The 24,169-nt window shown below is 41.3% G+C and overlaps 1 protein-coding gene across 3 annotated transcripts in view; it reads right to left on the bottom strand.

The window, feature by feature from the left end:
- The window catches only part of hspa12a (heat shock protein 12A), a 251,759-nt gene extending 229,528 nt beyond the window's left edge, over positions 1-22,231 (bottom strand). For 2 of the 3 annotated variants that reach the window (XM_049601196.1, XM_049601199.1), the window contains exon 1: positions 21,780-22,231. In XM_049601196.1, coding sequence (XP_049457153.1) covers positions 21,780-21,822 — 43 coding nt within the window. In that variant the 5' untranslated portion in view covers positions 21,823-22,231. Of the gene's footprint in view, positions 1-21,187; positions 21,378-21,779 lie in introns of those variants that run through there. The other variant, XM_049601197.1, reaches the window with a different exon arrangement.
- Positions 22,232-24,169: the final 1,938 nt, after the last annotated feature.

Raw genomic sequence — 24,169 nt, 5'->3', positions numbered from 1 at the left:
CGAGCAGCAACTTCCAAAGCACATCCTCCTCTGTGCCACACTTTGGCACCTCTATCGAGGCAAACAGGTGAGTAATCAGCTAATTTACTGCTAATGAGATCCTACATTGTCATTGCTTAACTGTGTTTAATATAGGTAGTGGTCAAATTGTTAATTTTTAACAAGGGGGATGCAATGTAGCTTTGATTTTTTGTGTGCACACATCATCAAATATGACAGCACAGATGTGCAAAATTAATCAAGATAAAGGAAAATGGCATGACCTTTACCTGCTGCCTTTAAAAACACAAATAATGCAGTAGTAGTATTGCTATTGCAATACAGACAAAAACATTTTAGAGTATAAATAAGAGTAGTTCTGAAATAGCTGTGAAAATTAATCTTAAAGTCACTCTTATCCTATAGACATTTCCTTAGCCAGTTATATTCTCTCCTCACCTTTGAAGACCCTGCATGATCATCCTTGCTGGCCTCTGGTCCAGTGTCTCCTCCCTGACCCTGCTCTTTATATTGTGGCAATAAAAATTAAAAAAAAAAAAAATATGTGCAAAGCAATAGTGAGCACAAGTTCTTATTAAGGAGGTGTGGGTTTATTCCTAGTATGAAACTAGCTAGCAAGTGTTTTAACATAGGTAACAATAATGTTAGTGTTCTTGTTAACTAGCTTAACTTGATATTTTGGCATCTATTAATTAGTCATCATTTAGCTAACATTATGTAAACTGTGCAAGGTTTTTTGCTTCTTGCTGGCTGGTTTGCTGAACATAGTAAACACACAGCGGCACTGCCCAGCAGCACACATCTTGTCTGGATGCGACTGACTATGATCACAACATAACAGCGTGTTCATGCCACCTGGCACCGCCTACTCATGGTGCGTTAAAGACGGCTCGGAAAAACTCCTTACCACATGTTAAAAACAAACTGAATGGTGGTAACAGCTGTAAAAAGTGCGGGGGACGGAGGGCACAGATATGGGAAGTGCGTGGGACATGTCCCCTGCCCCCCCCTCCCTCAAATTACGTCCGTGCCTGCACACACAGAATCTAGATTAAAAAGGGGGATGCTTTTTGGTCAATTTTCTAACAAAGGGGATGGCATCCCCCCTCACCCCCCTCAATTCGACCACTGAATACAGGTAGGCTATTTGATATTGGTATCTTTAATTAAACAAATTGCTCTCTTTGCAGTTCACAATCATCCTTGCACGACTCGGACACTCAGAGTCATATGACTTTAGTATGGAGCTTGAGACAGCAATGGCCAAGGCTTTTGATGAGATTTCCACCCACCTAACCCCTCAAATCATCACCGGCGAGGGAAACAGTGTTTTTCACAGCGAGTGGGACAACCTGAACAGAATCACCACCAATGTTCATGGCTCAAATGTAGTTAACAGCACCGGGGGGATCATGATTCAAGAGGTGAAGGAGAGCCATGCGAGCACCAATACCAGGACCCTTCCTCTCTATGACAGGTCATCTAAGATAAGAAGCCTTAAGATCACACCTCCGGAGACGCTGCCAGAGCTAGCATTCAAAAGAGTTGGCCCCAAATTCCCCAAGAATGCCAGCTTTACCCCTCTTGCTGAAAACCAAAGGTCATATGATGCCTCAGTGTTGCAGTACAACACCCATCTCCTCTGCAGATGCTTAAGCAGCCAGGGCAGGCAGCAGGTGCCTGGATTTGGTGGATTTATTTCAAGCACAGGGGAAGTGCCTGCTTGGAAGTCTACAACTGACTATTACACCCCCATCAACCAGCCCATTACAGACAATGCAGTGGTGTATGAGCTGCTCAAGAGGTCTGAGGAAGCAACAGAGGAGGTTGGACAGCCGTACACTATCAACACATTTGACCTAGGAGTGGTCATGAAGGCCTGTCCTATAGTATGGAAGTACGAGGAGGAATTCAATAAGCATGTGATCATCCTTGGCAAGTTCCACACAACCATGAATTACATAGGCAGGCTCACTGGGCGCAAGTGTCTTGGAGCTGGCTACGCAGATATCCTACTAGAAGCTGGCCTCGCAACCAGTGGTTGCCTGAAAAACATCCTGAGTGGGAAATCATATGCCAAGGCTCTCTTCAGTCTGAAGATGGTCACAGAGGCACTTGAACGGTTGCTGATCAATGTTTTCCTGGATGAGGAGAACCCTGAAAATCCCATCCAGGAGACCATCATCAATCTCATCCACTGCTGCAGTCGTAAGAACCTTGATTCTACTTTGAAGGATCCCTCACTACTCAAGCTGATTCATCAATATATGCAATACCAAGACAAGGTACGCAGGGGCCACCTGGGCAAAACCGGCATGTTCTGGCTCTCTGTGATGGATCATGCACGGCTGGTCTTCATGATGGATTTTGCTGTGAAAACCAACAACTTTGAGCTTTTCCATCACTGCGATGGTGCCATGGCAGATCTCTTCTTTGCATATGATGGCTACAACTATGCAAGGTAATCTATGCACTCATTTTCTCAATACTCAACAGAAAAAAAGTAAGTGGGGCTTGCATGTAGAATGAATTTTAATTATTTATTCTCTACAGATACCTGACCTGGTTTGAGGCTTTTCTTACAAACACTGAGCTCTCCCATCCTGGTGCTCTTGATTTCATCAAACTTGGAGCCATTGCTGTTGCCAGGTCTCTGATCCCAGGGGCTCTCGCAGCAGTGGACAAGACCATGGAGGAGACGTTCATGAAGTTTGCCAAGTCTTCAGGTACATCAATGTGTGGACACAATCATAATCACCTCTCACTCACTCACTCACTCACTCACTCATCTCACTCACCATTTGTTTCACTTACTCACTTTTGGTCACAGTACCAGAGATGCTGTGACCTTAATTTCAAATATGAACTATCATCCCTCTCTACATTGCAGGTGGTCTACTCGGCCTCTTCAACAACTTTGGCGCATACCAGAAGTGGTGCTGTACCACCTCTGCATGTGCTCAGCTCTATGAGCTGACTCTGGAGATGTGCGGCATGATTGACGATCCTGACATGCCAAAGGCAGGTAAACACTGTGAGCTGGAGCCTGCCCAAATCAAGAAATCTGAAGAGGCAGTGCAGAGGGTCATCTCAGCCATCAAGGGCTTCACCAACCCCTGGATGATCCCTGACAAAAGCCGGCTCTACTCACTGGCATCTGAGGCTCCTATAGATCCAGAGGTTGAGGTTAGCCATAGTCATATTTATTTGTAATGCGCACCCAACTACATTCTGTTACAAATGCCCCAGGCGCAGACTCAGGGAAGAGAGAGAGAGGAGAAACAACACATTAGAAGACAACATTCACATCAACACAGAACCGGAAACTAGGGATGTCCCGATCCAGCTTTTTCACTTCCGATCCAATACCGATATTACAGCCTTGAGTTTTGGCCGATACCAATACCAATCCGATCCAAGCGCGTGTTATACATATTCACTTATTTTGTTGTCTGTCATGTTAGAAAAGGTTTGATCAAGCAATATTACACTAACAAGAACAACTACTTAATTGGGTTAGTTAGAATGATCCACAACAGTTGGTATGAGAAACTGACCTGTTTATTGTTAACAAGGTTAAATAAACAAACTTTAAATTTGAACATTAACATTAAATAAAAAACTTAGCTGGTTTACTTTGGCCCCTTAATAAATAGAAAATAGATCAACACAAGAAATCTTTAAAATGTCTAACAATGAAATTAAAATAGCAGCAAGACTCCACACACTTGTGCTTTGCTCCCCTAATAAATAAAAAAAGATTAACCACAAGACATTGTTGGCATTTAACAAACAATGCAGCCTTTCCTTTTCAGTTATTTTAGTAGGGTTTTTGTAGTCCATCCATGGCTCCAATTTCACTAATTGTGCCCAAAACAGTGCCATCAGTGCTCTTTACTTAAACAGTAAGAGTGTAAACCAAATAAAAATATCACTCTCAAAAAAACAGAGCAGAAAACAAATAGTTAACTAAGTTGACCACTACTCTTCCTACCCTCCTGTGTCTGCCATCTGCATGCTGGCCTGTTGGATTGATAGTAAGAGCTGGAGCGGATCACTGGAATAGACTGCTTGACTCGAGGAGCGCTGGGCTGGCTGGAAAACCTGGAACGGATTCCGTGAAAAACTGGATCGGAGTTCTTGGATTGGCATTTTTCCATGCAGTCCGATCCGATGCCGATGCCCGTTTTTTGCTAGTATCGGCGGCCGACATCCCTACCGGAAACTACACAGACTGCATACATGTATGTATTGTACAGATTGACATGTTGAAGGCCGAGGCTGCAGGCAGGGCTGCCAAGGAGCAGTTTATCCATGAACGCTTTGTCTCCAAGAGGAAAGAGTTCTTGGACCACCTCAAGAAGCTGAAGCTTAAGACTATGGATCACTGCATCAAGAAGGTCAAACTTACATCTGCGCAAGGGAAGGTGGATATTGATTCAACTGATTCACTAATTGGATACTTCATAACAGAAAATACATTCATAAAAAAGAAAAGCTCTGTTTAATTAATGTTTTACTCATTTCTTTATATTCCCTTTGCAGCTTTTTGTATACCAGGAGCAGAGCAACCTTGCCTTTCAGCTGCTTGTTAAGTCTCAGATGATGGAGATGCCCATCGGCCTTGATGAACTCATGCGCTATCCCCTCTCACCTGTTCCTCATGCACTTGGCTCTCCTGATGGCTATTTTGCCAAGACCAACAAGGCTACCATCTTTCACTATCTGCTTGAAGACAGGAATGAAGAGATATCCTATCCCAAGGATGCACTCTTCATACAGGATGGCAATGCCCTCTTCCACATGATGACGAACCTGCCACCAACTTGTGGAGAGATCTGTATGCAGCTCTTGGACCAAATGATTGCAAAACACCATTTTGTCTTCTTCACGGATTGCTGCCAGCTAGATTCGATTTGATCAAATGCCAGGAGAGGCTCAGACGTGGTTTCACTGAGAAGTTTATAATTGATGGTCCACACACCCGCAAGCCATCTGACTTCAAGGCGTTCCTCAGCAATGAGCTGAACAAGAAGCAGCTCTGTAACCTTCTTCTCAAGGTCTGGGAGAGCAATGAGGCAGCATCCCGGATTGAGAAGTGCAAAAAAGCAGTGATGTGTGTTGAGGGGAGATCATATGCCCTAACTTCAACAAATGGAAAAGTAAGTTGACAGAAGATGCGTGGCTTTAGCAGTCACCCAATGCCCAATGCTATGAAAAAAAGAAAAAAATATTTAGGCTCTACAATTATAGGTAGACCAAATGACTCATGAAATGTGATTATTGTTATGTACAATTGCAGACCATAATTGGGCTCTTAAACATTTAAAGTCATACAGTTGTCTTGTACTGCATTATTTGATACATTATTAACCAAACTGGAAGAATCTCGTTAAATCTGGACAGACAGTCTCAAAACTTATAAGAGGGGCCTCCGCAATGCCAGAGCAAACTATTACTCAGCATTAATAGAAGACAATAAGAACAACCCCAGGTTTCTTTTCAGCACTGTAGCCAGGCTGACTGAAAGTCAAAGCTCTATTGAGCCTTGTATTCCTTTAGCCCTTAGCAGTAATGATTTTATGAGCTTTTTTAATGACAAAATTCTAACTATTAGAGGAAAAATTCATGACCTCCTGTCCTCAGATAGTACCTATCTAACCTCAAACACAGCTGTAAAACCTAATATATATTTAGATTGCTTCTCCCCAATTTCTCTTCAAGAATTGACTGTAGTGATTTCTTCATCCAAATCATCAACGTGTCTCTTAGACCCCATCCCAACTAGGCTACTTAAGGAGGTCTTTCCTTTAGTTAACACTCATATATTAGATATGATCAATATATCCTTATTAACAGGCTATGTACCACAGTCTTTTAAGGTAGCTGTAATTAAACCTCTACTAAAAAAGCCCACCCTGGATCCAGAGGTGTTAGCCAACTATAGACCAATATCTAATCTTCCCTTCATGTCAGAGATCCTTGAGAAAGTAGTCGCAGACCAGCTGTGTGATTTTCTCCAGGATAATAATTTATTTGAGGAATTTCAGTCAGGATTTAGAGTGCATCATAGCACTGAGACAGCACTAGTTAAAATTACAAATGACCTTCTGATTGCTTCAGACAAAGGACTTGTCTCTGTACTTGTTTTATTAGATATTAGTGCTTGACACAATTGACCATCAAATTCTACTGCAGAGACTGGATCACTTAATTGGCCTAAAAGGTTCTGCACTAAGCTGGTTTAAATCTTATTTATCTGATCGTTTTCAGTTTGTTCACGTTCATAATGAATCGTCATTACGTACCAAAGTTTGTTTTGGAGTTCTGCAAGGTTCTGTGCTCGGACCAATCCTATTTACTCTATATATGCTTCCTTTAGGTAACATCATTAGAAATCACTCTATAAATTTCCATTGTTATGCGGATGATACTCAGTTGTATTTATCGATGAAGCCAGAAGAAAGTAATCAATTAACTAAACTCCATAATTGCCTTAAGGACATAAAAACTTGGATGAACACTAATTTCCTGATGTTAAATTCAGACAAAACTGAAGTTATTGTTCTTGGCCCCAAACAACTCAGAGACTCTTTATCTGATGACATAGTTTCTCTTGATGGCATTGCTCTGGCCTCTAGCACTACCGTAAGAAACCTCGGAGTAATATTTGATCAAGATTTGTCTTTTAATTCTCATTTAAAACAAACCTCACGGACTGCATTTTTTCATCTGCGTAATATTGCGAAAATTAGGCCTATCGTGACCCGAAAAGATGCAGAAAAATTGGTCCATGCTTTTGTTACCTCTAGGCTGGATTACTGTAACTCTCTGTTATCAGGTAGCTCTAGTAAGTCCTTAAAAACTCTCCAGCTAATTCAGAATGCAGCAGCACGTGTACTAACAGGAACTAAGAAACGAGATCATATTTCTCCTGTTTTAGCTTCTCTGCACTGGTTCCCTGTAAAATCCAAATCCTACTGTTAACTTATAAAGCTCTAAATGGTCAAGCTCCGTCATATCTTAGAGAGCTCATAGTGCCTTATTATCCCACCAGAACACTGCGCTCTGAGAACGCAGGGTTACTCGTGGTCCCTAAAGTCTCCAAAAGTAGATCAGGAGCCAGAGCCTTTAGCTATCAGGCTCCTCTCCTGTGGAATCATCTTCCTGTTACGGTCCGGGAGGCAGACACCGTCTTCACATTTAAGACTAGACTTAAGACTTTCCTCTTTGATAAAGCTTATAGTTAGGGCTGGCTCAGGCTTGCCCTGTACCAGCCCCTAGTTAGGCTGACTTAGGCCTAGTCTGCCGGAGGACCCCCCTATAATACACCGGGCACCTTCTCTTCTTCTTCCTCTCTCTCTCTCTCTCTCTCTCGTATTCTATTACTGCATCTTGCTAACTCGGCCATTCTGGATGTCACTAACTCGGCTTCTTCTCCGGAGCCTTTGTGCTCCACTGTCTCTCAGATTAACTCATACCGCAGCGGTGCCTGGACAGCGTGACGTGTGTGGTTGTGCTGCTGCCGTGGTCCTGCCAGATGCCTCCTGCTGCTGCTGCTGCCATCATTAGTCATTAGTCATACTTCTACTGTTATTATACACGACTATTGTCACACATGTATACTGCCAGATATTAATACATACTTTCAACATATTGTACCACAGTAGCCAGAACTATAATATTACTTTCAATAATGTTGTTGTAAGCTACTGTCATTACCTGCATCTCTCTCTCTCTCTCTCTCTCTCTCTCTCTCTCTCTCTCTCTCTCTGTCTCATTGTGTCATGTGGATTACTGTTAATTTGTTATGCTGATCTGTTCTGTACGACATCTATTGCACGTCTGTCCGTCCTGGAAGAGGGATCCCTCCTCAGTTGCTCTTCCTGAGGTTTCTACCGTTTTTTTCCCCGTTAAAGGGGTTTTTTTGGGGAGTTTTTCCTTATCCGCTGCGAGGGTCATAAGGACAGAGGGATGTCGTATGCTGTAAAGCCCTGTGAGGCAAATTGTGATTTGTGATACTGGGCTGTATAAATAAAATTGAATTGAAATTGAATTGAATACATTATGTAGTAGTATTTAGGCTCTTTATTTGTTACAGGTCCAGGCTTCAGAGATCCATGCCCTGCGGTCCAACCAGGAGGAGACAGACAGCCGTATTGTCCTGTACCTCCACCAGGCTGTCAAGTGGGGGTACAAGTCCACCGTGGTGAGGACACCTGACACAGATATTCTGATGATCCTCCTCTACCATGCCAGTAGGATCAACCTCTCCATTTACCTTGATCATGGCTCTGGCGTACATCGCACACTCATAAATGTGACAGAACTGGCTGCGTCACTGGGCCCTGACTACTGCAGCACCCTGCTGGGATACTATGTCTTTTCTGGGGAAGACTGTACTAGCGCTTTTAAAGGCAAAAGAAAGGTGAATCCCTTGAAGAAGCTGCAGCAGAATCCGAAACTGCACAACGCTTTTAGGCAGCTTGGTGAAGACTGGCTGGTGACAGATGAGCTCCAACAGGAGATGGAGACCTTCATGTGCATTATGTATGGCCAAGCGCGGATGAAGTCAGTTGACGCTGTGAGAGCCAAGATGCTGAGAATAATGGAGGGTGAGGACAAAGTCCTGGACTCAAAGTCCAAAGTAGACCTTGAACGCCTGCCTCCCCCCAAGATCTGTCTCATCCCGCATGTACAACGAGTTAACTTCAGAGTTGCCTGTTACAAGAGAGCAGACCAACCAATAATCGAGAGTCCAAATCCTTATGATCCAGGCATGGACTGGGAGAAGATGGGGGACGAGGGGGTGTTGGAACCCGTCAGGACAGTTGGACCCATCCTCCCTCCGTCTCTTGTCGAGGTACTGGCTCAGAAAGCAGAGTCAGAAGAGAAAGAAGCTCTTGAGAAGGTGGCTGATGAGGAAGAGGAAGAGCTGGAGATGGAAGAGATAGACTTTGAAGATCTCTTTAGTAATGATGAGGATGATGAGTAGTTTAGGTCTATAAATGTGCATAATCAATCGAATTTGTTTTGTTGTTGCTGTTTTTGTCTAGAAATAGAATAAAATCATTCTTTGTTCATTTGTCTCTGTGTTGTTTACTTCAAAAGTTAAGCTATTTTCAATTTCTTCAGGTTCGGTATAGGTGTAATAAACTGTTAAAAATAAACCCCATGGGACATTATTTCAGTCTGCTTGCCAGTATAATCTTAAAATAGACACTTAAATGATTAAAAAAAAACAGGTGATGAAATTTTTTTCATCTTAGGTGCATGCAAAAAAGGAAAAATGTGTCAAATGTGAAAAATAATCATTGCATTGAATTCCTTGGGTCAGAGTTGTATGGAAAAGTGTATTTACTTGTCTCTGTATGTTATTTACTTCAAAAATTATGCCACTATCTATATCTTTTTTTTCTTTTTTCAGGTTGGGGATAAGGGCAATAAAGGGTTAAAAATGAAGCCTTTGGGACATTATTTCAGCTTGGTACCTGGCAAAATCGGAAAATAGACACTTTAAGGATTAAGAAAAATCAGGTGAAAAAAAAAAAATCCGGGGCTGCGCGTGGACCCTTATTTCCATCTAGACTACTACCCTTTAAGACACTGACACACCAAGCCAACAGTAGGTCGCGAATGTCTATTCACCAAGTCAGTGCAGTGTGTACCACACCGTTGTCCCTGATTGGCCTCTGGTTTTTTTTGTTTTTGTTTTTTTTGGGCTGATTCAGCATGTTTTAGACAGCGATGGTGATGAATGAAATCACTCTGATTGTCAGTTCAGCTTAGCACATGAAGAGAAATGGAAGTGAGGAAAGTAAAATACCTATATTTATTATTACTACACATTACGTTTTAATTACAAAAAATGATGAAACTGACGAACTGCATTTCACTGAAATCATATTCTGATCATTTAATGTGACAAATAAACTTATTGATTGCTTGATTGAACGTCAACTGGTTAGGAGTCACACAATAACCAACTAATCACCCAGATCTCCTCAAATGCATGAGCAACTGAACGGGATGCAGGGTGATGAAAGGATTTGTTCTACAGTGACAATTTGAATGTTGAGAAACTTTGAATCATTATACTTTTTATATTATTTTAAAGACACAAAACTTCATCATGCAATGAAAACTGGGATGTAAAACTGAACCAAAGATTACTTTCTTACATGGGAAACACATTGGACCACTGTACAGCAATGATGCCCTGAACTGTTCCCCTTTAAAAACAACAGGTACATGTGAATTGTCCTATCACCTCCTTCTTATTGTGCTGTATTTCTCAGTCTTTTGTTGTTAGGTGTTCCTGTTTGGCCTGATGTTTGCACACTCCAGTTTTCTGCTTTGATCTTGAATAAAATAATTTATCCTTTGTTAACAGTCTGCAGATTCAGCAGTGCTGTATTTGGGTGTGTGTACATCAATTCTTGATATGCCTGAAACATTGAGCCAGCACATGCAACAAAATACTTGATTAGCCAATAATTACTTCTCATGTTGAGAAATGTTCTTTATGGTCTAGTGCCCTGAGGGGCCAGAAAACCTATCAATAATCAGGACTGGTGACTGAAGGGAAAATGCTTTGTAAGCTACGAGCCACACCCTACACTGTTCTAAGACAAGTGATGAAAAAGAGACAACCTTTGGAAACTAATCAAAGTAGGAGCTATCCCTGATTTGGATGGTCATCATCTAAAGCAAAATATATGCTAAGTCACTGGACATTTTGGACAGCAGTCCAAAAAGCAGATGTTGCAATCTTACTCTGCCTTCACTGCAGTTAGCCGAAAGGCAGAGACATGATTCAGCAAAGTGAAGTGACATCTAATTCTGACCTCACTGAGGGGATATCATAAACTTAGCATCTATAATGTTACATCTCCTTGCATATTGTCTTGTCCTTTTTTTCTTCATTTAAGAATGTGATTGGAAGGTGTGAAAGTTGTCTTACTATGGCAACAAGCACTAAGCAACTGTCCTTGGTATTACACACAAAATTACTCAATTCTACACGACATTGATCCTCAGCCCTCAACATTTAATTAAGCTGTAGTCATGAGCATCATTTCTATCAAGAGACCACTACAGAAAAAGTTGAGTTTTAGTCTTCCACAACTAGAGCAGTCCTTTTCTTGAACAGAATAGATGAGCCAGTCTGTATGTTTACATGCACAGTTAAGCCAAGCTATAGATATGGCTTGACTAGGCCATTTAACTGGACTATTGTCCTTGTCCCTGTATACAACCATGGGAAGGAAATCCGTTTATTGACTGGAGTATGTCCGACTCTGCAACGATAGGTGGCCATATACCCTCTTTCAGGTTGTTATCATTGGACCGTTTTTCTGACCTATTAGGATACATCACAGACCAAACAATTCACAAACAAGTTAGCTATTATTAGTTAGCGGCAACCTGGTACCATGGTGTACAACTTCACAGCTCTGTACATTTAGTATGTGCTGTACACTTTACCTCTTGTATAGATGAGATGCACAATATCCCTTCTGGTTATAAGGGCTGGGAGAAAAAAAATCAATACAGCATACTGTAGTATCACAATATTTTTGTGTGGTAATATTGTATCAGGGCAGCACGGTGGTATGGTGGTTAGCACTTTCGCCTCACAGCAAGAGGGTTGCCGGTTCGATCCCGGGCGTGGGAGCCCTTCTGTGCAGAGTTTGCATGTTCTCCCCGTGTCAGCGTGGGTTCTCTCCAGGCACTCCGGCTTCCTCCCACAGTCCAAAGACATGCAGATTTGGGGACTAGGTTAATTAGAGACTCTAAATTGTCCGTAGGTGTGAATGTGAGCGTGAATGGTTGTTTGTCTCTATGTGTCAGCCCTGCGATAGTCTGGCGACCTGTCCAGGGTGTACCCTGCCTCTCGCCCGATGTAGCTGGGATAGGCTCCAGCCCCCCCGCGACCCTCAAGAGGATGAAGCGGTTAGAAGATGAATGAATGAATGAGTATTGTATCATTATGCAGTGCCAAGTATTGTTTTTTTTATTATATAGCTTATTATTTTTCAGTTCACAACATACATTTTGCTGCAAAAAAATGGCTGAAGTGAGATGAACATACTGAAAACCTTGTCTTGTTAAATGAAACAGATGTTGACAAAGTTTTCCTTTGAGAACATTATTTACAGTTGAAACCAGGTAATAAACTGCAATATATTTATGGCGAGACTCAGCATATCCCTACACATTTAAAATCATGAGTATTGTGACTTAAGTATTTTGATAATATTGTATCGTTAACCCCCTGGTGATTCCCACCCCAAGTGGTTATAGTGTTATCCGAAGGCAGACGACAACACTGTATGCTCCTGGAGTGCGCCAACAACACAACCTCTGTTATACTCCACTGCATCCAAAACAACACAGCTCTGGGTGTCAATTTCACCATGTTAATACCAGCTTCTTCTGTTACACATTTAATGCTATTTGACGGGTCAAAGCCCAGGACAGAAACTGTGGAAAATGCGCAGAGTGCTTAGGCCAGTTTGGGTCCGATTGACTGTAGACTGCTAGAATAATTCAACTCCCAACTGCATTATCTGAGTGTATTGGTCTGATTTTCAGAATTTCAATTTAGTACAATTTCAGTCAGACTAACATATTTACATGTATTCGACACATGTAAATATGTTTACATGTATTCGATAGTCAGATTATGTCATGTAAATGTACCGAGTGTCCAGCTCTTTGATTCTACTCCTGGAAGATAACTCTTGGCAAGAAAACACATGGAAATATTTTCCCAAATGTCAAACTATTCCTTTGAAGTATTGCTTGCCCTAATCCACACAGATCCACCAGTAAAATGGTGGTTGCTGTGGTCATATCTTGTTTCAATGTGGCGACACATCTGCTTGACCAGTGACTATGGACAGCATTGCTAGCAACCAGTATCTGGAACTTTTCACCTACAGACTACTTCAGCAAGTGCACAGTGTGATGTGAAAAAAAAAAAACATACTTGCTTTATCGGACATGGCTCACAGAGAGTTAAGTCAGCATACCAATTTGAGCAAACCATGAACACAGTGCCTCTTTATCCTTTCAGTGCTGCTGTGAAAATACAAGACAAACACAAATTAAGTTGTTAACTGTCTAAGTAAATAATATTAGACATGGAAAATCAACCATATTGTCTTTAGAGATATTTAAAGGAGCAATAAGCAAAATTCATCATTTCTAGATTGAAGGAATTAAAAAATTGTTATGTGAAGAACTAGAGGTGTAATTTCATCTGGAGTGTAGCATGACCTCACACACCTTCTCTCTGTGTTGATCTCCAGCCCCTTGTTTACAAGCTGGTCCGGCTGCGCGTTCATGTACGTTCATGTGGATCCCCAACCCCCGCCTTGGAGCCCTTGGCCCTCCCTCCCTATAAAAGGGCAATGGCAGCGCTTATTTTCGAAGTGAAATGGCGGAGAGCGAAATGAAACGTCCACCTGAAGACGACCAGGATCCGACATTACCTCTTAAGAAATAATGGTTGTTGGCAAAGAAGTTGTGGATAAAGAAAGGGACAGAACTCGGATCAGCATTGGCCTTGCATTTCCAAGGTGGAGAGCACTGCAAGAGCTAAAGGGGCTACAATTTGACTCAGAGCTAACTCTTCTTCTCCTGGACAGGTACAACATAAAGTCAAATGTCTGTTTTAATTAGTGTTACAGTAACGTTAGGCACATGTCGCTATGTCGATTCAATTAAATTTAATGTTACAATCGTAGCATGGCTTAATGTTATTAAGTTATTAGCGGCTCTGTCAGGCAATGGGTCAGGCGTTACGGTTGTGTTAGGTCAGCAGCCCGGCAGCCCAGCTAACATTTGCAATTAGCATTGTAAAATGTAGCCCAGCGGGCGGCCTGGCGGGTGTGCTTAGCTATTTCCCTGCCTTCTTCAATGATGAAGGTACCTATAATAAATGTAATGTATTTTCTGAGATGGAGGCGAGGCTCAGTGACTAGAGGAGCTGGTAGAAGCGCTCCATAGCTGTAAGTTATTCCAGTAGCCGTAGTAGCTCTAGTGCTTACTCCAGGAGCTAATGCTAACGTCCCTACTCTTCTCCGTGAGCTGGAGCCATGAGCCCACCAGGCTCACAGGCTCACGGAGAAGAGTAGGTTTGATTTAAAGCCAAATAACTAACCAAACCAATATATCGAATTATATACCTAATTTTACGACTGGGGGTCGCATTTGAGCTATTTTTCTCAATAAAAGCCCATTATGGGTGTAATGCACTTCCAATCCACTAGGTGGCCATAATACTGCATTAACCGCCAATACACACAAGGTTACACAAGAAGAAGAAGCAGAAGGACACTTCTCTGGCAGCAGCAGCAGAGACAGCTGAGCGGAGCTGCGGAGTCCGCAGTCCGCGGAACCTCTGAGACAAACTAAACAAAACACTTGTAGGCTCCTCCACTTCATTTAAAAACATACATAAACCTTATTAAGTTGTCATAATGGATGTTACAATGCAAGATAAGTTGAATATAGTCCCTTGACACGCCGCTGATGTGAAGGGCCGGGACCGTCTGGATGTAATAGTCCGTGGAGATGCTGCGGTGCTCAGCGAGTGGGGTGGGGGGTGGAGAGCAGAGGTAGAGGGAGGTGTGGCTCATGACACACTTTGTTTTGGTCTACAGGCAGTGCACAACAGCAAACCTAGCGGTGAAATGATTTCGCTTTTTGCCCCTTTAAGCTCGTGTCATCTGTCAAGCTGGTGTGACATTAACAGCATATGACTTCTGGCTGTGAGTGTCGTTTATCTGATAGTGCAACATCCTGCAGCACGTTATTGCAGTTTGGGTTCACTGCAGGGGAGATTGGCCACAGCAGGGGATCAGTAGAGTGATGCTATGTTCATGTCACATCGAAATAATCACACTAACTCAAATGTCCCTTTTACACCACCTGTTCAAGGCGGGAATACCTCACTTTTATGTCACCTCGCCATTCTGTATGTACGGTACAATTGCAGAATGGGGGGGACAGGGTTGCCTCACTTTTAATCCCCCACCAAAGGTAGCAAAAGCGCTTAAAAGGACAGCCAGCAGGACAGGACCATGGGCAGGGCGGGTGTGACTTTTTAATAATGTACTATGCACATGGCCTATTGCGGGAATTTTAAAAAGCAGCTACTAATATTTAGCTGTTAACTCAAAGGAAAAACAGGGGCCATAAATATCCGCATATTGGAAAAGTATGAGATTCAGGAACTCCTTACCCTCCAAGCAGGGATGTTAAATGATTATCATGATGTTAATGCAATTGTTATTGTTTAAAAAATGCTGCTGACATATATGTTATATGTGACACTAGAGGACGACACTGTTGTGTTACATGTCACGTCTCTTTTGATTCCAGGATGGCTACGTCCTGTCTAAGTGCACATTCACACCAGGATAGTCCAAGGGACTTGGTTTGACTGGGAGTGGAATGCCAAAAAAATTCACACCTTCATTTGGTTCAATTCACTTTCACACTGCACTTTTTAAAGCGGACCAAACCACCTGGACAACGTAATGCAGCTACAACAGCAACAACAACCCGAAACAACGACTGACCAAGAAGAAAAAAAGCACGAGGAAGAAGAAAACCAGGTTCATCGATTGGCCAGGACCGAAAACAGATATCCATCCCCTTCAACTGGCATGATCACCACAAAAACAATGGAGCAACACCAAATTTATGCAGTTTGGGGTTTCTGTATTTACTATGGTGTTCAAACCTAATTGTTTTTTCACAAGAAGCTGCCCAGTATGAGCAGCAGGCAGGGCAGCAAGCTATTCATCATGTTGCTCTGTACATGAGACGAATGCAGCAGTACTGAAAAAGACAGTGGACAGCGAGAGACTACGTTGAGCTGCTGTGGTTAAACAGACGCCGAGCAAGGTACTGCAAGGATTTAAGTTTTCAGAGCACATCTATGTCCGTAAATCATATGTAAGAGAGAATTATTCACATTCCTCATAAATAAGAAGTACATTTTTACTTAAAACAGATTATGTAAAACAGACATATTGCCATAAATAAGAAGTACATTTTTACTTAAAACAGATTATGTAAAATGGTAGTGATGTCGCTGACTACCTGTTAATCACTTTCAAAAGAAACTGGTTATAAAGCATATGGACTGTTTGAAAGTAGAAAAACACAGGAATGGAATATTTCAGTTTTAATCAGGCTTTTAGTACTTGAGCCACACAAAAAATTAAATACTTTTTTAAAGACTTCAGAGAGAGATCCAGTAATTCTATATCCATTTGTATAATTACAGTGTGTTAATTTAAAATATTTCTGCATGCACAAATATTTATGTATGTATGTATGTATGTATGTGTGTGTGTGTGTGTGTGTGTGTGTGTGTGTGGTAGCCTATATAATAAGCTTTTATTAGCTTTGATACGCTTTGTCTTTATAGGAGCATGTGGGCCCAACCGGATCCCTGCAGCTGGTGGCAGCATATCAGTGACAACTGGAACGACAGAGACACGCAACATACATAATACTGATGTCCTGTTCCGGTTGAGCTACGGGTGGCAATATGTCTGTGGAGGCTGGCAACCAATGTAGAATTGAGACCCATCTCTCACCTGTTTGGTGTTGGCATGTCCACTGCTTGTACTATTATACAAGCAGGATAACAGGAGGTTGTAACAGCCATTAATCAGGTCATGCAGCACCATTACATCAAAACCCCATCTGATGCTGAGCTAAGGATGATCATCCAGGGATTCAGGGACAAATGGAGATTCCCCCAGGTTGCAGGGGCTATAGATGGGACCCATATTGGCATCCTGGCTCCAGCTGATCACCCTGCTGATTATTACACTAGATAAAGCTTTTACTCCAAAACTAACACTCGCCACTTGCCAATTACGGGTAGATTTTGTCTCTGGCTGGTAAATTTTTAAGACCACTCCCAACTCTGGCGAGTTATTTTTTTACCAGTGAAAAATGCATTTTTTGTTAGTGGTGAACGATGCTGGTATCGGCTGGTTTCCTGGCAGAGTAATGTGTATTTCAGGCAGAGACGATCTTTGGTCACGCATCAGTCATGACGTCATCATAGCGCGCCGAGGTGGATAGCTGTTGTTAGGCTCATTCGAGATGAAATGCGCCTCGCCTAGAAAATAGACGAGAGCAGGCAGCCGCAGCAGGGGGCGGTGACAAAAAGCCGCAGTGAAGTCAGACAGTTTCCCAACAGTTTCCAGCAGCCTTCAGTACATACCGGAAATCACAGAAACACTTAACATCCTCTCTGGAATGATGTCAGTTCATTAAAAAAGTGATCAGACCTATATGTCAGTTTGTTTTCAGTCTCCAGTTGTTTTAATTATGATAGATTAATTTATTAAAATGTTTTACAGGTGATCTGTAGTTTATGTTCATGGTTTATCCTCCATTTGACATGAATTCTCCTGTAAATCAGCATCATATCAGTTTGACCTGTCCCCTCAACTACATAGGCTAAATAAACTGTGTTTGAATATAAGGTTCATATTTTCAGAGGAAAAAAAATACAAGACAACAGCTTTCATTAAAGATCAGTCAGATACAGTCAGGGCTTCACATCTGTACAGATGTTAGTTTAAGAATCCTCACATCCCACTGACCACAACTCTCTGTGTTGCTAAATACTTCAATAATTGAAAAAGTCCAATATTACAGTAGACTCTGTATAGTTTATGATGAATGTAGGCCTATTTAGTCTCTGACAACTCAACTTCACCATCAGTCATACAACATGTTTTCTGTTACAAAATCAAACAAATACAATCTTAATCTCTAAAATTCAACAAAAATGAAAAGTTTATCTAAAACGTCATCTTGTTGAGTCGGCATCTAAACCAATCAGCTGTTAGAACAGGTGAGAGCCAGGCGGTGCTGCAACTGCAGCACCTGGCTCTAAAAACTGCGGCCGCCTTGCTCTCGCGGTTTTATCACCGTCCACTTGTGTAAAACGTCAGAGCAAGTCGGGATGAAGTCGGACACAAAACTAACCGGCATGCATTGTGCGCCGATCGCCGGTGATCGAATCTGCACAGCCCTGGCTCATCTCAGACGAACCTGTTGTTAATGTACCTCCATACTCTGAACCCCCGTAGAAGAAGAAGAAGAAGAAGAAGAAGAAGCAAGAAAAAGTATCATGTGGCGATGCTGGCCAGGTATTGCAGAGCCTCCCGCAAAAAAAACAAAAAACTAAAGCAGAAGAACCTGCTGAGGCTGTGATTTTACCAACCAACGACCAAGAGACGGAAGTTAATGTTGCTGCTGCTGCTCCCGCCGCCGCCACCCCCCAGTCTCATCCACCGGCAGCATTAAGTGACTTGACTTTTTTTCCTTTAAATTATTATTATTTGGTTGGCTGGTAAAATATCTTCCTGGCTGGTAAAAAATTTCACTTACTTAGTGAAAAAGTTAGTTTTTGACTCTGTGTGGACATATTTGTTGTCTGTTTCTTTTTTGTAATGTATTTTTTGCACTGTTTAAAACATGCTATTGCCTTCTTTGTTTTTGTTCTTTCTGATATCACTGATCATTTTCCAATTGTTCAATTTACTTTGCTTGATAATTATAAGGAAACACAACCTGATATCCAAGTAACTTACCATACATTTAATGAAAGACATATAGCCAGTTTCAAAAAATTTCTTAGTGATCTTTCCTGGGACAATGTATATGCCCAGACCAACTCTAACAGTGCTTACCAAACTTTTATGGAGTCTTTCAACACTAAATATTTAAAAAACTAACTTCATCTTATTCTCAGGAAGGAAAAAATACAACCCAAATGAATCAAAGCTCTTCACTGAGGGCAATGAAATTCACAGAGTATCCTCTGCCCGCTCTTTATGTGTTATGGTGGATGAACAACGCAACTGGAAAGAACGAATTGATTGTGTTGCAAAAAAGTGTCAAAGTCTCTTGGAATTATCAGGAAAATCAGTTCATTCCTCAACAGATCCAGTCTGCTTACATTATACTACAGTTTAATATATCCATACCTAACATACTGCAATCTCGTCTGGGCTAACACCTATCCCATCAATCTCCATAAGCTCCAGCTACTCCTGAAACGCTTTGTTAGAACTGCCACAAACTCAAATTTCAGGGCCCCATCCTCTCCACTGTTTTCCAAATTGAAAATCTCAACTACATTTGATGTTAACATCATCCAAATCTGCATCTTCATCTACAAAGCAATCCACCAAAGTCATGTACTACCAAATCAATTTCAACGATACTTTAACATAAATTAAAGTTTGCATCAGCATGCAACAAAACAAGCAAGTCACCTGCACCGACCCCACTGCAATACCACCAGAGATAAGATAAGATAAGAGATAAAATAAAACTTTATTAATCCCACACTTGGGAAATTCACATGTCACAGCAGCTCAAAGCACAGACAGAAAATGGAGGGTGACAATATTACCTGAATAAAAGAAAATTAAAGATTAAAAAATATAAAATATGTGTAAGCAGTATATGTATATATAAATATATGTACACACACACACACACACACACACACACACACACATATATACATATATATATATATATATAGATATATATAGATATATAAATTAAGGCACTCAATTGAATTACTGTACACACAAGACAATTTCCAAACACAGTATAGAGGGCAGTATACCATCAAATACGAAGGGATTTTGTTGTGGAATGAACATCACCAACTGGCTGACAGCTCTTCTTCCTTGGCAATATTCAAAAAGAAACTATTATTGAAGTTAACAGAACAGTAAAAACTGGTTTGACTGTCCTATTTTGCCTTCCCTAGTGCCACACTGTTTTTGTTTTACTTGAACTTAATTTTTCTATCACTTTTTTTAATATAATGTTTTTCCTTTATTCATTTAGTGTTATTATTATTATTATTATTATTATTATTATTACTACTTATTACTATTACTATTGAAATTGCAAAGCAGGCATAAAGGATAGTAGTGGCTCTATAGCACAATCTCTGTGTGAAACTACAACAATGTTTGAACTCTTAAGAAGGTGTAAACTGTGTTCATTCTCTCAATCAATCTCTTTCCATCAATTTTTCAACAAAGATATTATTGCATGAAAAAAAGGGTAAGGAACAAACATCACAACAGAGGCAGGACATGGCACCAAGCATGTTGGAAAAAAGGGCACATAATAGTTTGGACTTGGCTTAGTTTTTAAAAACCACAGAGCAACATACAATTATCTTCAGACTATAGGCCTATAGGGTGCCACATGCAGCTTCTTTCATCACATGAACACACACACAGCACCTGTGCATTGTGATAATCTCTCATGTTACACCATTTAAAAAGCTCTGCCTTCACAATATATGTATATGATAATAAAATCCAGGCAACAGCATGTCCTTGTGGCTGATAACAGAGTTGAGACAGAGTACAGAGCTGGTATCTGCAATCCCTCCAATATGACTATTGACCCACTAGTCAGAAGTTTACCTTTCAAAACACAAGCAACAATTTTGAGCTTCAGGAGTTTAAGTCACACAAAGTCTGGTATTTAGATCATATCCCTGCAGGACATCATCAGGGTGCACTTTCTGTGGCACTCAATCAGTTACATTACGTAACGCAGGAGCCTTGCCAAGCCCCCAGAAAGATTAGTCCTAGAAAAAACTTCAAACCAACCTAACTACTAAAAGTCTTGCCACATTTAAACCTTATTATTTAAAGTCTGCACAGAGGCATGATGTCAGAAAAAAAGAGTAGGCCTATAAGCAACTACAAGTGTCATCATATGTAGTGAATCATCTGGCAGTATTTAAAATTGTATAGCTACTTGGTGGGAGTGGCGCACACTGCTCCCTATTACAATCCACAGTGGACTGTGATATGAAACCTAAAATTTGAAACATTATTAAATGCTTCTTGGTGTATTAAATGTACGCCTAAAAGTACAGTATAAGAATCTGCAAAAGATCTTAAATGATGATTAGTAATGTCTGTCGCTTTCGATCAAGCGAGTAGCAAAAATAAAAGGCTATTCAAATGTGGTTCGCAATATCATTACAGTACGGTATGTACCTTTGACGGGGGTAAGTAAGCTAATAACTCGAGCAGACAAACATAGCCTATATCACATACAAAGGCGTTTACGACATTCATTTGAGACGCACCTCAGTGGACTACCCTGTCCAGACAGCAGCTCTACGCAGCAGTCAGGGCGGATGGTGAACACTGCGTTACCTGAGAACATGGTGCAGACTTTTTGCTGCATTGAGTCACAACTACCGTGGGACGGGTCATGTGACCGAATTGCACCGTTATGGAGGACCTGGCTGAGCCGCATCCGTTCTCCAACCAACTGGTAACAACCTGCAGCACTGAGCCCAGCCTGCTCGCAGGCGGAAAACACGAGCCACACTAATAAACTTGTGATATCGCCATGTTTTTCTGGGCACCGCTACTCGGTGCAGGTCAGTAGGCGAGGTCCTGTAACGTTACATTGCGGTTGCCCTTGGGAAGCCAAGACAGCGCTTCATAGCTCAGACAGTCTCTCTGCACAGCAACTGAGGTGTCGAGAAGACTTTAAGAATAAGAATTCAACATTATGTTGTGTCTGCAGCCTTTACTGACCACAGAAATGTAACCGTCCCACAGACGACCACACCGAGGTAACGTTACAAACTGCATCTTTGACTGATTTCAGAAATGATCACTAAATTAGTGAAAACTAGGCTACCACCCAACAGTTTGGAGCTTATTTACCTGATATTATCTTCTCAGTCGCCGTTTCTTTCTCGGTCATCATATCCCGCAGTTTCACCTCCTCCCGAGCCTTCTCACCGATACAGCTACACCAAGCAATTTTCCTGGTTTACTGGGAATACCGGGGCAAAAAAGGGAAATAAACTTCCACAGAAACAGCCTCCGCGTTAATTCGGTGTCCCCCTTAATGTTACTTCGCCCTGCCGCTTCCTGTTCTATGAAAAGTCCGTCTGATGTCACATGGAAAAGATTTGGGGTCTGCAGGTTTTTAAAGTAGAAGGGCAGTCAGCCTTCGCAGAGAGGATGTTGGACCCCAGACTGCTGCTGCTGCTCTGTCCGCCCCTCCCACAACATTCACGGCTGTCCTGGCCAGGAATCCTGCCGCTGCCCAGTCTGCAGCAGCTTAACTCATCACAGCCAGTAGGGATGCTGTGCCCTTCACCAGCCACACATGACTGACACCTCATTTCATCGAGATCTGAAGGACAAACTTTAGGAATAAATAGAACAAAACTAAATATAAAGATAAAAAAAATCACATCACAGAGGCAAAATCAGATCAATTCAGAGGGAAACGTTTCAGTTCTCTGTATATCTGTTAAATAATTGTAGAACTGACAATAAAGCCTCTTGAACTCTTGAACTGAATTCTTGAATTTGTTCTCTCTGTCCGTATGGACATCATTCCTGATTCCTGCAATTAGAGATGAGACTGGTGTGTTACAGTGTGATGCTGCTATAATAAATCAATCCTTTAAAAACTATTACTTGAAATTCTACAGTACAGAAAATAATGTCAACGAAGCTGAAATGGATAATTTCTTCAAAAGCTTTAACCTTCCGAGAGTTAGTTCGACAGATAGGGACGCGCTTGATGCCCCTCTTACACAAGCTGAGATTGAGAGGGCAATTATGAAATTGGCTTCAGGTAAAGCCCCAGGGGAAGACGGTCTGGGTATTGAATTTTATAAGTGTTCCAAAGAACAGCTTTCTCTGTATTTACTGTCATTATTTAATGAAATACTGGAATCTAAATCCATGCCCCCTTCTATGTGCAAGCCTAATATATCTCTGTTACCCAAATCAGGTAAAGACCCAGTTTTGATGAGTAACTACCGTCCTTTAAGTTTGCTCAATTGTGACTATAAGATTCTTGCTAAGTCCTTGGCACTCCGTTTGGAGAAGGTAGTCCCATCTATTGTCCATTTAGACCAAGTAGTCTTTATCCCAGGTCGTCTGTCATCAAATAACATGCGAAGGGTTTTTCAGATTATATTACATGCTGGTTCTGGTGAGTCTCCAGTCATTGCATCTAAATGGCCCCAGCATCCTCCAGTCTATCAAAGATGACATCATCAGATGGACAGCCTCACCACTGTCTCTCTGGGGCAGAGTTGAAGTACTGAAAATGAATGTTTTACCAAGACTGATTTATATTATAACATCTATTCCTCTTAAATTTCCTCAAAGTTGGTTTAAAGACATCAAATCTGTTTTCATCTGATTCCTTTGGAATAATAAAAAACTAACTAAAAAATTAACTAGAAACAGCACTCAGAGAGTGCAGACCTCCGCCAAGTACGTAGGTGATATTCCCTCCCCCTCTGCATCAGATTTTGCAGCATGCATCACAATTAGGTTATTATTATTAGGTTATATATGCCTTCACTGTGGTGTATTTATTTCGTTTTTATTTTGTACCAACACAGAATATAATGGTTTTTTGTATTTTTCACTTTCTTTTTTTCCAACACAGAACATTAATTTTAAAATTTAAAATTACAACAATATTTCAACAGCGCCGAGATCCTCCCAGTGACACTGGCAGGTAGTGGCACCGCAGTGGCAATCTGTGGCAGTCTGTGGCATCTCCTGGCACCCACTCGGCAGTTCAGAAACGCCTCCCTTGACTCGCTGCCAATAAGGGCGGGGCCACATTTCCTGGGAAAACCCACTGGTCCGTGTTGTTGTTAAGACAGTCACTCTGCTTTCCACTTCTGCCGTGGAGTCATGATGAATACAAAATAAAAATTAAGGGAAAAATCAGCTACTTGTTTACACATTTTAATGTACAAAGTTTTGCACAGTTTCTCTTTGTTTTGCACTTGTTAATATTATCTAAATATATATTAATATCTGTTCCACTGCGTAAATGTGAATGTAAAATACTGTACATATTGTACTATTCTTATTCTTATATTTAATATTTTATATTTACCTGTGCTTATATTGTTCTTATTTTCTATATTTCCTTGGTTGTATTACTTGTTTTACATATCTAATATGAAATACAATTATGAAAATATCTTAACATAACAGTTGCTACACAGTGCCAAAGCCTGCCACAACCTGCCACATGATGCCACAGCGTGCCACATGATGCCACATGA

This window comes from Epinephelus fuscoguttatus, linkage group LG16, assembly GCF_011397635.1.
Source record: "Epinephelus fuscoguttatus linkage group LG16, E.fuscoguttatus.final_Chr_v1".
Classification (NCBI taxonomy): Eukaryota; Metazoa; Chordata; class Actinopteri; order Perciformes; family Serranidae; genus Epinephelus; species Epinephelus fuscoguttatus.
Note: the sequence above shows the minus strand (reverse complement) of the source record. Positions and strands in the feature narration are given on the sequence as shown.